The sequence below is a fragment of the Canis lupus genome, chromosome 4, assembly GCF_048164855.1.
Source record: "Canis lupus baileyi chromosome 4, mCanLup2.hap1, whole genome shotgun sequence".
NCBI classification, from domain to species: Eukaryota; Metazoa; Chordata; class Mammalia; order Carnivora; family Canidae; genus Canis; species Canis lupus.
In genome coordinates, this window is record NC_132841.1 from 69,245,618 (window position 1) to 69,258,986 (window position 13,369).

The 13,369-nt window shown below is 39.4% G+C and overlaps 1 protein-coding gene across 2 annotated transcripts in view; it reads right to left on the bottom strand.

Annotated features, from left to right (window-relative positions):
• C7 (complement C7) overlaps positions 1-7,390 on the bottom strand; it is a 52,092-nt gene extending 44,702 nt beyond the window's left edge. The window contains exons 1-3 of one of the 2 annotated variants that reach the window (XM_072824779.1): positions 7,173-7,390; positions 2,778-2,833; positions 811-886 (exon numbers count right to left, since the gene is read on the bottom strand). In XM_072824779.1, the coding sequence (XP_072680880.1) occupies positions 811-886; positions 2,778-2,833; positions 7,173-7,178 (138 nt within the window). In that variant the 5' untranslated portion in view covers positions 7,179-7,390. The remainder of the gene's footprint in view (positions 1-810; positions 887-2,777; positions 2,834-7,172) is intronic. The other variant, XM_072824780.1, reaches the window with a different exon arrangement.
• Positions 7,391-13,369: the final 5,979 nt, after the last annotated feature.

A 13,369-nucleotide genomic window follows, 5' to 3' on the forward strand; every position in this document is an offset into this window, starting at 1 on the left:
TTCTCAGCAGGGCTCTGCTTCTATCGTTCTATCCTTCTATCCTTCCCCCTGCTCTATCTTTCTCTCATGCTCTGTGTTTCAAATAAATAAGTAAAATCTTAAAAATAAAAAAATAAATAAAATAGTAGAGGGGTGCCCAAGTGTCTCAGCTGCTTAATTAAGCACCTGGCTCTTGATCTTAGCTCAGGTCTTGATATCAGAGTCGTGAGTTCAAGCCCCATGTTGGGCCCCATGCTGGGTGTGGAGACTAGTTTTAAAAAAATGGAATATAGGGTACCTGCCTGGGTCAGTCAGTGGAGCATGCAACTCTTGATCTGAGGTTTGTAGGTTCAAGGCCCATTATGGGCGTAGAGATTACTTAAAAGCAAAATCTTTTTTTAAAAAGTGCAAAATGTTTCACTTTTCATGGTCATTCAGTATTCCTTAGGTAAAACAAAGCAGCTATGTTGTACTTGTTAGTGCTTGTTTTAAAATAACAAGAAAAGTTGAACCCAATAAGTATAAAACAGATTTTGAATTACCTACTAACTTCATTTCATGCTCTTCAATTTCTCTAATAGTTAAATAGTGAATTGCTTTATTCTATGTATATTTCTAGGCTCAAATGTAAGATTTAGAAAAGTCCTGCAAGAAAAATAAGAATGCAGAAATTACTTTATTACATTATTATTAAAGTCATACTTTTCTCCCTTTAAAATTACTAAATATATTTTTAAGAAACAAAAAAATAACATGCCAAAATATCATTTGTCCATATGTAAGCTATTTCTGCATATAAACAATAAATACAAATTTTTTGTATGGTCCTACCTGAGTCTTGGTACACCCGTTGCATTCTGACCATGGGGCATAGGTATCCCACTGGCAATTGACTGGAGAGGCAGCTCTGTCAAATTGTTATAAATCAGGTAGAAAGATAAGAGAGGAGGACACAAAAAATAGTCAAAATTAATTCAAAAAAATTGCTTCACAATTTTTTAGGAGGCACCAAAAGCATCCCAAGATACTTAAAAATATAAGTGGAAGGGACCAACTTTTGTAGAGATTAACATTTATTAAGCATCTATAAGGTACTAGACACTATTTAGACACCCGAGCTGTAGACCCAATAAGAGATGGGTCACTGACTATTGATAGAGTAGAGGACAAAAATGAAGATATATAATCATAATACAATAATACAAACACAATCCATAATATATCTAATTTGAACAATTTCTTGACAGAAATGTGTACAGTATAATATGTTGTGAAAATAAAGATAACTGAGTGTTCACATTTGGGAGGGTAGGTGAGAACCTATCGGAGGAAGTATTCAGGCATTTGAAAAGATTCTGAATAATGAATTAAAGAACTATACAGAAACTCTTAACTAGAAGACAAAAAGCTCTAAAAAGACCTTATGAGAAGTGAGAAACTAAAAACTGGCAAAGACTAGAGGGACAGAAATTTATTTCTAAATGCTCCCCCTGTTCATTTAGGCTAATTCTCAAGAACACACCCAAGTAGGGTCAATTTGAGCTTAAACAACTCTGCTCCATCAAAATACATGAAAAATGGAGAGTGGATTCTCATGTGATACTTAACTCCAGCTCTGTCAAGAAGATCACATGGCTAAGCCCTAAAGGATGCCTCACCTAAAAGCACATTTTACAAGGGGTAAAGGAACTCAGACTCCTGATGTCTCAATTTCAAGCACATTCCTAGCCTTGGAGACACCTGGAGTCAAGGTGATATGTGCTTATCTTAAGCCTGTGAGATGACGCTGAAAGTAAGGGGTCCCATCTGTAGCATGTGTGCCTCACAGGCTTTCATGGAGCCAACCTTGCTAGTCTTCATCTTGACATGGCACCAACGATCCAAATGCCTCAGTGTTTTTGACCCTTAAACAATCTGAACTTGCTATTTTCCTGTGTTGTATCCCAGGGACAGGCAGAGGCCTTCCCCCACACACCAAGGTTTAGGAAGGGAAGCTAGCTTGGCCTTCTCCCTTCTGTTCTCCCATAATACCCCATGCAGACCTTTCCCAGAGCCCTTAGCACATCTGTAGTGAAACCAACTCTTTCAAGATCTGATTCACCCAATGGACTCTCAGTACCGTTTTGATCCTCTTTATGTCCCCTGTCACTACCACAGGTCCTGACACATATTCTGATAGCTTGATAAAGTGAACTGACCCGGTCCTATCCCATCAAACTGACAGTGAAAGCACAAGACCATGGGTAGATGTTGGCTTTTTTTCAGGTCTCAATAGTCAATAAACCTAATTTCTTAAAAAAAAAAGAAAGCTCTCAACCAGATGGGAGCTACCCTTGTAGGAGCATAGCATAAGGTATAGACTTGTCAAATCACTATGTTGTATACCTGAAACCAAGATAACATTGTGTATCAACTATATTTCAATTAAGGAAAAAAGAAAAAAACCTCTCAACCTTTAAAATCCAAAGAATGTTTTGCAATGAGAACATTTAAAGATCAAATTGTATTCTAAGTTGTGTCGATTCTAAGGTTGGTGCAGGTAAAATCATGGTACTGGGACAAGAAGAAAACCCTGAGGTATTTTTAGTCTTCACGTTCCTTCCTTATAAGGAATAAAATAAAATAAGAATAAGGATAAAACAAGCTTTTCCTATCATTGCCTTTTTTCAAAATGTGGAAAGATAAAGTATTGAAGGAATAAAGTTGTTCAGACTGCAATGTAAAAATCAGGCCATACTAAAGAACTTTCTAAAAATAAAAAAATTAATGATTTCCAACACAATCCAAAACATTCTCACCTTGAAAAAATTTGGAAATCTCCTGTAAATCCCACCAAGATGAACAAAGTTATTACCTGAGGGGAAGGGAATAAAGCGTTACTTTAAGTTTGCATTTCTTTAATGAGTTGAAAGTGAATACATTTGTACAAGTTAAGATTTGTGAGTTGGGAATATAAGGAAGAAAAGTACCATGGACAAGTCTCAACTCTGCTTATCCTTTAAACTTCCATTTTAAATAAAAGTTTAATACAGTTCTGTTGAGCTCACCTCCTGTTCATTTCTGTAAAGACAACTCGGGGCCTGGGAATATCATGGCCAAACGAACAGAAAATTTAACCCATTAGTACATTTCTTTAGGGATCTTTTAATTCCTTTCTCCACTCCTTCGCTCTAACTTCCACACTCATAAGGACACCCAGATAGGACGAAGCCTAGAAGACAGACCAGCCAAGAGTAAGGAGTTAAAAGGGAAATAAGCTTCATAAATGAAGAGTCAACCCAAAGTTAAAGCACATCCCTAGCCAGAGGGGCGGTGAGGCTCTCCAGGCCCCTTAGTTCTGCAGGTGGCTCGGGTTTAAAACACCTCTGAGGCCTTCTGTAATCGTCTCTACATGAAAGCACCAGCCTAAATATTGAGGATCTGACAGGTCACAAAATTGTATGTAAAATGGGGTTACATTTTGTTTGAAAAATCAAACATGTATTAAAAACAAATCTAGAGGGTCACCTGCGTGGCTCAGTGGTTGTGTGTCTGCCTTCGGCTCAGGTCATGATCCCAGGGTCCTGGGATGGAGTCCCACATCGGCCTCCCCCTCAGGGAGCTGCCTCTCCCTCTGCCTGTGTCTCCGCCTCTCTCTGGGTGTCTTTTATGAATAGATAAATAAAATATTTAAAAAGTAATCTAGAAAGAAATATAACAACGGTTAATAGGATTTTTCTGGGATGAAATTATAGGTGATTTCTATTATCTTATTTTTACTTTTATGTATTTCCGTACTTTGACCACTGAATGTGTCCAGGAATATAATTCAAATCTTTACTGGAGACTCTTTGAGAGTATCAAATGTATTCAATTTATAACCCGGTGTAACAGTCCTTAAAACCATCTTACCCAGATTTTAACAGGCCGATATATTCTTTCTCTTCTCCCTCAAAGCTTTTTTTCTCTCCATGTAGTTGTGAAGTGGCTTCCCAACATTTTTTCCAGACCCTTCTACTTTCCTTCTTGGATTACTTACCGTCTTTTTTTTTTTTAAGATTGTATTTATTTATTCATGAGAGACTGTGAGAAAGAGGTAGACCCTCAGGCAGAGGGAGAAGCAGGCTCCATGCAGGGAGCCCAACGTGGGACTCGATCCTGGGACCCCAGGATCAGGACCTGGGTCGAAGGCAGGCGCTAAACCGCTGAACCACCCAGGGATCCCTACTTACCGTCTTTTTACGTATCTTTCTTTCAGTTGTAAAATTCTAATTGCATACTTCTGCTTTTTATTGTTCTAGAAAGCTTTTAGCCTGTTATTTTGATTGGCATAACCAAAACCCTAATAGCTGTGAGCATCCTGGAAATGAGTGAACAGTGGTGGGAAAAGTTGTGAATACTTTTCTGACTTTTCAATAAGTTTGTAAAGCAGTGTCTTTTAAAGGTTGTTGTTTTGTTTTTTAATTAAAAACTACAATTTTTTTTCCTTTTTCAATGATGTCTTTAACTCTGTGCCATGTCAACTCATTTTTTCTGCCTGTAGGAAAGCCTATTTCATAGCTTTACTAGTCACTCCCAGGCACTAACACTCACATTTTCAGAAAACAAAAATCCTGAAACAATCAAGTAGTCAAATTTCAATTCAGTATCCAATCAATTCACTATCCTACTCCAGGGTCCTAGATGCTTATAACAGGGGTGAGAGGGTGTCTCCTTCAGAATTCTTTCTCGTTCTTTTTCTTTTCTTCCTCACCTCTCCAAGCTCCCTCTGTCTTCTTCAAAGTCACAGCAGCAGGAGTGAAAGGGGCAAGAGCCAAAAAGGGTCTTGTGTGACTGAGCCAGCTGGAGATCTTGATGGCAAACCAGGATGTTGGTATGTTGATTCTTTATCTCCCACTGCGCTTTTTGTGGTTCTTTGGATGCTCCCCTCCCACCCCCCCACCCCCATTGCAGATCTACAACCACTGTACTCTGGTACAAATGATTAATCTCTTTGTTCATGACTCTGGATTCTCACCAGTGCTTGCCTCGTGGGAGTCCTTTCCCCTACGGATCCTACCTGTTGGGGTTGCTTCATCCTGCAGGCAGTTTGTTAAGCAGAATCCCTGGAGACCCAAGTCTGGCTCCTTCCCAAAGGTCCACTTTGAGTCTATAAGATACTTGCACATGTCCTTATCCTGTCAGACTCTAGATGTCCAGGATGTAACCAACCCTGCTGTGTTGATTTACTCTGCTAAAGGCAGACCAGTGAACCAACCTGTGGCTTTAGATTTTCCCATATGTGACTCGAGTATCATTCCCTGATATGGAAATGTTGGGGTTCAGAGCAAATGGTCAAGAAAGAATTCTTGAGACATCTACAGTGCAAAAAGGTGGTTTTATTAAAGCAGGAGGACAGGACCCACGGGCAGAAGGAGCTGCACTGGAGTTGTGATGGGTAATTAACTATATTCTTTCGAGTTGGGAGAGAGATAAGGATATTGTAAGTATCTAAGGAATTTTGGAACCAAGGTTTCCCAGACCTTTAGGGGGCCCAGCTACTGTCTAATAATACCTTAGTCATGAGACCCTTCAGATGTATATCACTGGGCTATATGCTTGGAGGATGATTGCTAACATGTATCTTGGGGTGGGGGAGAATGGGAGTAAAGATAAAGGGAATTTCCAAAGGAATTTTTATATGCTAAAATAGACTTACAGAATCCTGGGGGGTCAGGATAATGTTAAGCTAAGATTGCCTTTTACCCTCAGCAAAGTGTCAACAACAAGGCAGCTGAGTTTCTAGAGAAAGGTCACTATTTGTTTCAAGGACTTGTCAATGGGCTATAGACAGTAAGGAAACTTAATTTTTTCTTTGGTCTTTGTTTCCCACATCATTCCCTATATCTCCAGTACTCTAAAGGGTTGATCTTGTATACTTTTAAGGATAGGTATAATGAAAGTGTCACCCGACAGAAGTAAAGTTACTCTTTTTTTTTTCTTTTTTTGAGAGAGAGTGAGAGAGAATACATGAGCCAGGGTCAGGGAGAGGGACAAGCAGACCGAACTGAGCTCAAAGCCCGATTCTCATTACCCTGAGATCATGACCTGAGCTGAAATCAAGAGTCCGCCATTTAACCAACTGAGCCACCCAGGGGTCCCTAAGCTCCCTTTTTGTAATACTGCATTTCCTGTCCAGTATCTCAGTCTAAAATGTGGGGATACGCAGCATTCTTTGTTCTTGGCCTTCAACTCTCAGCCAAAGCAGGCATCATGAAAAGATTCACTCTTAACATTCTTAACAGCTTTTATTTTTTTTTTCTTAACAGCTTTTAAAACACATTTTAAAAGAAATTCAACCAAGTTTTAGGGAATATACTTTTTTTTTCTCATCAGGCCTGCCTTTGTCAACACCTTTCCCATATATGTACTCTTTACTATAACCTGTGAAGATCTGCTTATTACAAGGCAGTTCTCTTCATCAGTTATATAAGCTGAATCTATTAACCAAAAGAATGCCTTGAAATTTGCTAGCTGGGTCCCTGAAAATGAAGCAGTTATCATTTCCCAACTTCAGAAAGAGTATGTTAACAAATGGACAAGATAGAACAATCACAAATTAATAACAAGTGATGCAAAAATAAGTTGAAGTTGCTGTCTCTGGTCCTATCACTGGTTGAATTGTAATTTTCCTGACATTTGGCTATGTTGTATTGGAGCCAACAAGTATATTTGGTAAACCTTTAATTGCATTCCATCCATCTGTATCCTCCACTCTCACATTCCTGATATTTCATCAAGGATTCCAAATTCTGAAACTCCAGGACTCTTACATAAGTCAAGTCATGGGGGCTCATGGCATGGCCCCAAATCAAACAAATAAACAAACAAAATACACTGGAAGGAAGTTTTCCCTAAGAAATAACAATGGTATTATTGTATTTCTTAATCGCTTTCTCAGGACTTTCATAAACATTGCCTCCAATATCTGGTTCCCAGACCTCTGAACCAGTAATTTTACTGCAAAACAAAACAAACAAACAAAAAATAGAATTCACTTTGGCCGAATTGTTAAACATATTTAAACAAGGATTTTTTGTTGTTGTTTTAAGTTACCCCCAGATCTTTGTCTTTCCTATTTCCCCATGACTTCTCCTTATTTGAGTCATTTTGGTTAAGCCTCGCTCCCTTTTGAGATTGCTTCGTTCACGAAAGTAATGAAATTATTATCTTACCTTCATGTTTGGAAAAACATTCAGGGCAGAAGAAAGGAAGAAAACTTCCAGTGAGTGCCCAGTGAATTTTCAACAGCAGGAAGAGCCCAGCAGCCTGCTCCCTCTCTCTCTCTCTCTCTGCTGGGGATTAACTTGGCACTCATAAACAGAGCAAGTGGTTCTAAGACTTAGCTCCTACCCCAACCAGATTCTCTGGGGACACCAAGAGCCTGCCCCTGGACTTAGTCTGTGTTTTGAAGCCAGATGCATCTTATCAATTTACACAGGCCTTAGCTATAACCAGCTGGAACTGTTTGGAAGTATAGTTCTAAGAAAACATCTGTAAATCAAGAAAGGCAGCAAATGTTCTCAGTTCAATGTTTATATGATTTTCAACCAAAGGAGACTTTATGTAAGGCAAGGGATAAACCCCCTTCCTGTTTCAATCTTCTAAACTAAGCGGCTGTTTTCATGATTCTCTTAAAGGATGTTGTACACCAAACTTTGAGATTAAACACTGTGAGAAAAAATATATAAATGCAGTTCTGTCACTCAGGATATAAATGGAACATTCTGGAGTGGAATCTCCACCCCTCCCCCCAACAAAAAAAAGGAAAACAATACAACAACTATACTATAATATATATATATATATATATTATACTATAGTTGTGTATACACACACACACACACACACACACATGGCCTAACACAGTATTACATTCATTTCTTCGTGTTTGACTTCCACAGAATGGTCAAAAACAGCATCATGTTTTGCAAACATTGAATAGCATCACCAATTTCCCCAAGTTCTTCCCTTAATCCTTTTTGGAGATCACTGTTGGAAAGTTCCTATCGTTGGTCATCATCATCTGTGCATTATCTCTTCCCCCATTATTGTCTTGCCTAATTCTTATAGATCCTCATTCCCCACAGGTTTGCATTGATTCTAGCATTTCTCAACATCACTTTCATAGACTGCAGGAAAGCTGCATTTTGGGGGCAAGAGTTCAGATTTTTTACTGAAGCTAAGCTATGGTTTGATTCACATGGTTTGGTCAAATATTCTGACGCTTGCTGCTAGGGCATTATAAATAGGCGAGACTCAAGTGTTAAGTGGGAAAGGGATTTTAAGTTGAGAGTAATTTTATAACTAAACATTCCATTAGTGAATACTTTCCAAAAAAAAATATTTTCCAGTTTTAATGATTTCTTTCTTTATCCTAAGAATTTGAATAATAGAGACCAACCCCCATCTTCCTCTTATAAATTAGTGTTGGGCTTCCAGAGATAAACTTTCCACATCTTTTGTTAAAATCATTAGTGATTTGTGTGGGAGAGATTTTGCAACAGAGAAGATGACCCCCTAATTCCTGAAAGATTTTTTTTTAAATTCAACTCCAGTTGCATGATTTCCAGATGTTATGGACTTTTCTTAAGAACTCATTGTGCAGAGGAGACTGAGTGACTCAGTTGGTGGTGTGTGTGAGTCTTGATCTTCGGGTTGTGAGTTCAAGCCCTATGTTGGGTGTGGAGATTACAGAAAAATGAAATCTTAAAAAAAAAAAAAAAGTACTCAATGTACAATTCTACATTCAAGGACTCATTTGCATCCCTGAAAGCAGATTCTGAGACAGGAAATCAATTGCAAGTAGGCTTTTTGAGGGGGGTTGGGGGGCTTTTGTTTTTTTTTTTATTTGGGTTTTGGCTGGGTTATTTGTGGGGTTTTGTTTGGTTTTCTGATTTGAGAAGTGATCATAGCTGAGGGATGGAAAAGGGAGACAAGGAAGGAGAGGTCACCAGTAAAAGGCACTTTGCCTTGTGGCAATTAGAACTCAGTCCCAGTGTGGAAATCTGGGGACACTGCAGAGCACTTCTCAGAGCTATTCCAATTAACTGAATATATCAACCCTCTCTGATTGAGGGTGGCTCCTAGACTCAACTCTCTAACACTTCCAATTTGCCTTGGAGGTAGGCTGAGCAGCCCTGGTAGTTAGGGCAGGAAAGGGCCTTCAGGAAGACTGTTGCAGGTATCAGCAGTATTTGCAGGTATTTGCTTTTGTCATGTAGTGAAAACTGCTGAGGGGATATAATAAGTAGATACCAACAGCACTGCTGTGGTAGCCTGTCATTCATACATGAATGCATTCATTTATTTGTTTATTCTAATTCAACAAATATTTACTGAGGACACATAATATAATAGGCTATAGATTTTGACAGCAATACCTTTTATTATTTTTATTCCTTACATGCTATAAAGATCATATGAGCCCATGTATAGAATATCCTTAGTCTAGAGGATGACACATGCATGCAGTATACCTATAATAAGTTAGAACTTGAATTGTGCAGCTCACAGGGACTGTATCCCAGAGAACATTTTAAAAGCTTACAAAAACTTCCTTTCCCCAAGTGTTTTGCAGTCTCCCATCTCCATATCTTTGCTCTCACATGAATAGTGTTTCTTCAACAGTTGGAATTTCAGTGGAGGAGCCATTAGAACAAAAGCTTTAAGTGCAGGTGGGAACCTTACTCCACTCCCCTCAGGTGGGAGATTTGACTGCTGGCATACTGTTGTGTGGACTTAATTCAAAGGACAATAGGAACTCACTCAATGGAAGTTTTAAAGAAAGAATCAAAATGATGTTTCCAAATGATCGAAACAGTGGTGGTATGTGAGCCACGCAGGTAAGGAACAGAAGGAGGACACATGATTTGGAATTTATTTCAGCAGTCAGACAAGGGGTAACCAGGCCTCATTCAAGAAGGGATGGACAAAAGACCAGAGAATTCACAAGGCTTGGTGATTAAACATGGTTTCATGTCTGACTGAGAACATGGGGGAAGTATAACAAATGAATAAAAGAGAGAAATGGGAAGTTGAAGAGGAAGAGGTGATTTTGGAGAGGGGACATTTTATTTTGGAGAAAACAACCAACACATAACAGAAATGTAGATATTTCTGGAAAGAAATATAGGAACTTCCTTTCACAGGGATATAGATAGAGCCACTGGCATAAGGATAATACATAAGCGAAGTCATGAGAGAGTGATCACAGTGAAGTATAAAACCATAAGACCTGCCACAACTCTGGGAGCAGAAGGAAGAAGAGCCAAAAAGGAGAGAAAGAGGTTACAGAAGGAGAAGGAAAACCAAAACAATGTACTGTTAAACCAATTTAAGAGAATCATAAAGAGAGGTCAGTCAACAAAGACAAGTGGTGCTCAAAGAGAAGGAATATTGAGGGAAAAAACCACACTACTGGGCAATTGAAACCTAATCAGAAAACTGTGGATAAACTGTGGATAAACAAAGTTTCCCCACATATTTTCTAGTCTGGTGCTACAAGATGTGTCTAATAAAAAATAATTTTACGGTTTTTTTTAAAGATTTTATTTATTTATTCATGAGAGACACACACACACAGATTGAGAGAGAGAGAGAGTGAGAGAGAGAGAGAGAGAGAGAGGGAGAGAGAAAGAGGCAGAGACATAGGCAGAGGGAGAAGCAGGCCCCATGCAGGGAGCCCGAGGTGGGACACCATCACGCCCTGGGCTGAAGGCAGCGCTAAACTGCTGAGCCACCCAGGCCGCCCAATTTTATGTTTAAATATGTGTAGAAAGCATATATTATAGAGAAGAGTTTCTCAACCTGTGAATTACCGGCCTTTAGGGCATTGATCATTCTTTGTTGGTAGAGGTGGTAGGGGGCACTTGTCCTGTGCATTGGAGGACAGTCAGTAATACCCCTGGCTATCTACCCCCTTGATGCCAGTGATACTCTTCCCTAGTCATGACAATCAAAAATGTCTCCAGATATTACCAAATGTCCCCTGGAGACCAAATCAATCCCCTTCCATTGAGAACCACTGTTAGGGTGTCTATCCCTAGGGTGTTCAGCCTTAGATTCACAAAACACATTGCACAGTGCATTGTAAATTAAATGTTCTAAAAGTTACACACCAAGTAAAATTTCTCAAAACGTTTTCCAAACCAGAGTTTTGCAAATTCATGTGACCCAGAACTTGTATTTCTGACAACCTTCAAAACTGATATAGCAGACATGCTCTAGCAAACGGTGTCTGAGCCAACACTGGATCAATGGAAGAAGAAAGAAGATTGCTGCCAGACTTGGGAAGGGGGTCCGCAAGGCCTCAGTCCTCTCCCTCTGTCCTGCTGACACACTCCCTATTACCCATTAGTCTTCACTTCCCTTGGTAGCACCTCAAAAACTTCAACATCTTCAAACCCTAATGAAACAGACCAGTGATGATATCAAGAGGCTGTTATGGTCCACCTTGGGGAGATATTTGCAAACATCTTAACAAGCCTATTTCATTTGCTAGCCATTTGTTTTATTCTGAATTGTTCCACTGACTCCAGGAGCATGAGAGGACTAATCTTGCTGAGGAAGAATTAAGCCTCCTTTTCTCTCTTGTTGAGTCTGAGGTCAGAACTGAAACTTCCAGAGATTGGAGCAAAAGGCAACAGCACCCCCTAGTGGCAGGCATGCTGCAGTCCCTTGAGTGGTTGGTACAAGAGCTTTAGGCGCTGGAGTCCAACTACTCCGGAGAAAGAAACGTTGAATCCTCTTAGTCTCCCCGTCAAGTGCTTGTTAAACTAATAAGTAATCCAGGCTGTATCTCTTTTTCCACTAAAGCGTCATTGTGTGAATAGTTTGAGAATGAAAAACGGCTGCTAGGCAGTACTTTATCTAAAGGAATTTTTCAGCAAAACAATGACAGTTAAGTGCTTTATCATATGCCTAATAAGATGTCCATCTCTGCTGGTAGCACTGCATTCAGTACTGTGATTTGTGCATTATTTTATTTGTCTATTTATTTATTATTTATTTATTTATTTATTTATTTATTTATTTATTTATTGATAGACATTTATTGAATACACCACAAGGGAGCAGTGGCGAACAGCAAAGGAGAGACTGCCTGCATTATTTTAAAGTGAGGTTCACAAAAAAAGAAAGAAAAAATTGAGGTCACTAGATTAATACTCTCTGTTGGTATCCAGTCCCGAGGAACAATGTTTTAAGGTTTAAATAGATTAAGAAATATTTCCAGGGGCGCCTGGGTGGCTCAGTTGGTTAAGCGGCAGCCTTTGGCTCACGTCATGATCTCAGGTTCCTGGGATCCAGCCCTGCATTGGGCTCCCTGCTCCGCGGAAAGCCTGCTTCTCCCTTTCCCTCTGCTGCCCCCCCCCCCCCATTTGTGTGCTTTCTCTGTCTCAAATAAGTAAATTTAAAAATCTTTAAAAAAAAAAAAAAGAAAAGAAAAGAAAAGAAAAGAAAAGAAAAGAAAAGAAAAGAAAAGAAAAGAAAAGAAAAGAAAAGAAAAGAAAGAAAAAGAAGCAGCATTTCCAGGGCATGACACTTCCTTTTGGACAGTTGTTGCCCTCTACAGCACTGGACTTGCCTTGGCCATGGTGGCCCTGATGGCTGCAGATGGCAAGGATCAAAATACAATCAGGAAGCGATAAGACACGATTTTCAAGGTTTTCAATAGTGGCAGGCACCTGCTAAATTTAGGAGAAGGCCTGGATCTGTTTGGGTTTCTGTCGTTTGGGTTTTTCAGTTATCTGCAGTGCACATTGCAGCGGTAGCCTGCAAAGCCAAGATACATTTCATTTGGTTCAAATTTGAATTAAGTCAAACAGCTCTGAGAAGGAAGCAGGAAATGCAAAGATTTTCGTGGTCCTTTAACTGCTTTGTGTAAAGGCCTGCAGAGGAAGGGCGAATAGCAAAGGACAAGGTCATTTCTTCGATCTGCATGATAAACTTGGGGTATCTATGCAGAAAGTTGGTTTGTTGTTGTTGTCATTGTTTTTCCAGATCAGGAGTTCAGCATATCATAGCCCTACATTAAAAAGTAATCACCTGCAGAAAATGTCGGTCTATGCCACAATTTTAAGCTTTATCTTCTTAAGCTTTCCTTTTTTTTTTTAATTTATTTTTTATTGGTGTTCAATTTACTAACATACAGAATAACCCCCAGTGCCCGTCACCCATTCACTCCCACCCCCCGCCCTCCTCCCCTTCTACCACCCCTAGTTCGTTTCCCAGAGTTAGCAGTCTTTACGTTCTGTCTCCCTTTCTGATATTTCCCACACATTTCTTCTCCCTTCCCTTATATTCCCTTTCACTATTATTTATATTCCCCAAATGAATGAGAACATATTCCTTAAGCTTTCTTTACACAGAT